General features: G+C 35.5%; 1 protein-coding gene across 1 annotated transcript; it reads left to right on the top strand.

Moving 5' to 3' along the window:
• Positions 1-986: 986 nt before the first annotated feature.
• Positions 987-1,922, top strand: LOC134943529 (olfactory receptor 13C2-like). The gene has a single exon (XM_063932323.1). The coding sequence runs from the start codon at positions 987-989 to the stop codon at positions 1,920-1,922; it is 936 nt and encodes a 311-aa protein (XP_063788393.1).
• Positions 1,923-2,735: the final 813 nt, after the last annotated feature.

The following is a 2,735-nucleotide window of genomic DNA, read 5'->3' as shown; positions in this document are numbered from 1 at the left end:
TTAGAATACTGTGTGTAGGCCCATATTTTCCTTCAACATTGCCTCTGAGTTGGATTGGCTGGGCTGCTTCAGGGCATTACAGTGTAACCCTTATTTTAGCACTTTACAGCGTCCAATTGTTTTTTTTAATCCATGTATTACTCAACACATAGCAGCTCCTTTTACTTATCTAACACTATCTAACACTTTAATTGCTATTTCTCACTAGTGTGGTGCATTGGGGTGGTTTGGTTTGGCTGGTGTGGTGGTGTCCCACACCCTTTAGTTGAATCTTTAGAATGTTAGTGACCTACCCGATGATAAGGTTACCTGGACGTTGTGGGTAGACCCATACTTTTTCCCAAAATTATGCAAAGAACCTCACTTTTTCTTGATGCTAAATTGCAAAATAGTATAATTCTGATTAGTAACATTTGAAGAGTGCACCTGCATTATTTTTGTGTTCACCACTACGTCTCAGCATGGTAACACCCTCATTATGTTTAGTTAGGGTGTGCAGTCTAGCTCCCCATGTATAGCCTCTGAAAATAGAGCCAGTATATTTTTCCATCATTATTGGCATCTACTCACAGGGGAGGCAGCAGATATATGACAGTTATGTCACTGGGTCCAGGAGTTAAAATGCGTTCTACTAAACCACTTTGTCCTTGTTGTGAGGACACACCTTTGTACAATTACAGTACCATATAAAAATGTACTACTGCCTTCCGAATATGTCAGATGTTCTATAAATATGAAAATATGACTATATTATGTTGGTGGAGAGAGACAGAGCTGATCTAAAGTGCAGCCATCTCATATTGACACCACAAAATGTGTATTATAATTTATTGGCATGTTATCGGTTATAATATACTACAGTGAAGATATTTTTCACCGTGCAGTAAGATATTTCCTTTTCAGATTTTACAACTGAAAAACCAACATTATTAAACAAAATATTTAGTAACAGATATCTAAAATAATTTTCTATCTTATTTTAAAGAATGCCTTGGAACAATAACACAGTTATAATGGAATTTATTCTTCTTGGACTTTCCAGTGAGCCCATGACACAAGTTATACTTTTCTTTGTCTTCCTGCTTGTATACATGATCATTTTAATTGGAAACATTTCCATAATTATTCTAATACTTTTTGATGTAAATCTTCACACACCTATGTATTTCTTCCTTGGCAACCTCTCATTTCTGGATCTCTGCTATTCATCTTGCACTGTGCCGAGGATGCTGAAAGATTTGATGTCAGTAAAGAAAACTATCTCTTATGCTGAGTGTGCAACACAAATGTTTATTGCTCTAGCCTTAGGGGAAATTGAATGTATTCAGCTTGCTATTATGGCTTATGATCGTTATGTAGCTATATGTTTTCCATTGCATTATACTACAATCATGAGTAAACCAGTTTGTATTAGATTAGCCACGGGTACATGGATATGTGGGTTTCTTTTCTCTACTTCACTTGTTACTCTTACACTCAATGTAAATCGTTGTGGCAATAATGAAATTAATAATTTTGTATGTGAAGTGATAGAAGTATTATCACTGGGTTGTGAAAATATTTTGCTTATTGAATTAGTCATTTTTATTGTTGATGTTATTCTTCTTATGATACCAGTGATATTTATTATAATATCTTATATTCAAATAATTTTAAGCATTTTAAAAATTGCATCTTCTTCTGGGCAGCGGAAAGCTTTCTCCACCTGTGGATCTCACATGATGGTTGTGGCAATGTTTTATGGCTCATGTATGGCTGCCTACATGAAACCTAGGTCAAGAGCTCTAGGAGGAACAGACAAATTCATTACAATATTTTATGGAATTTTTACACCATTGCTGAACCCTATGATATATACACTTAGGAATAAAGATGTAAAAGCAGCTTTTCTGAAATTTAGAATTAGAAACCGATTCTGCTAATATAAATGTAGAAATGAGGTTGTCAAAATACAAGTATTATTTGGTGTTGAGTGAGCATCCCGGGGTTAATCTGGAATCTTTTTTTTATTTTCCCCTAAAACTTCTTAACTCTGCTTGTTTGTCATTATTAATGTTCACTGTCAATGCCACAGAAAGCATTTTAAGAGCTCTTATTTAATGCCATTGTTTGAAGCACAGAAACAATACCATTAGGCTATGCAGACATCTGTTATACAAAATATTCACAAGAGGGAAGAACCAGAAATTAGTCAATTTAACAGCCAAAAATATGATGCATGCAATCTAGCAGTGAGAGTTTAGCAGTAAAGCAAGTCTGTTTGATATAAGCTAAGGTTCACAGCAAATCAGTCCAAGGAAGCAATGTCAAAAAGGTTAAACAGAAGAGTACTGTATGCTCATTTTGTGCAAGTCAATGGTCATAGTCCTATCGGTCAAAGAGAGCAGTTCTATTCAGTACAATCCAAGGGTCACTGCAATTTAACACTCCGAAGGAGTGTGGTGGACATTACTACACTGGGATCAGACAAATCACCTAGCAAATAAAAGTGGGTATAGCTATCTTTCTAGCGATAGGTGCAGGCTCAAGCAGGGAAAGGTAGGGATCACCATGCATGAGTGGCTGACATATATTGGCTCATGTAAGGCTGTCTACATGAAACCTATGCCCAGCTGTCTAGCAGGAACAAATTAATTGGTATATTTTATGGAATTATTGCACAAATGCTGAATCCTTAGATATAAACACTAACAAATATTGATGTTTAAGCAGCTTTTCTAAAATGTAAAATAAAA

The sequence above is a fragment of the Pseudophryne corroboree genome, chromosome 7, assembly GCF_028390025.1.
Source record: "Pseudophryne corroboree isolate aPseCor3 chromosome 7, aPseCor3.hap2, whole genome shotgun sequence".
NCBI classification, from domain to species: Eukaryota; Metazoa; Chordata; class Amphibia; order Anura; family Myobatrachidae; genus Pseudophryne; species Pseudophryne corroboree.
Note: the sequence above shows the minus strand (reverse complement) of the source record. Positions and strands in the feature narration are given on the sequence as shown.

Bases quoted from the DNA above. Each gene is read 5' to 3' on its own strand.
- LOC134943529 (XM_063932323.1), top strand. From the start codon at position 987: ATGCCTTGGAACAATAACACAGTTATAATGGAATTTATTCTTCTTGGA.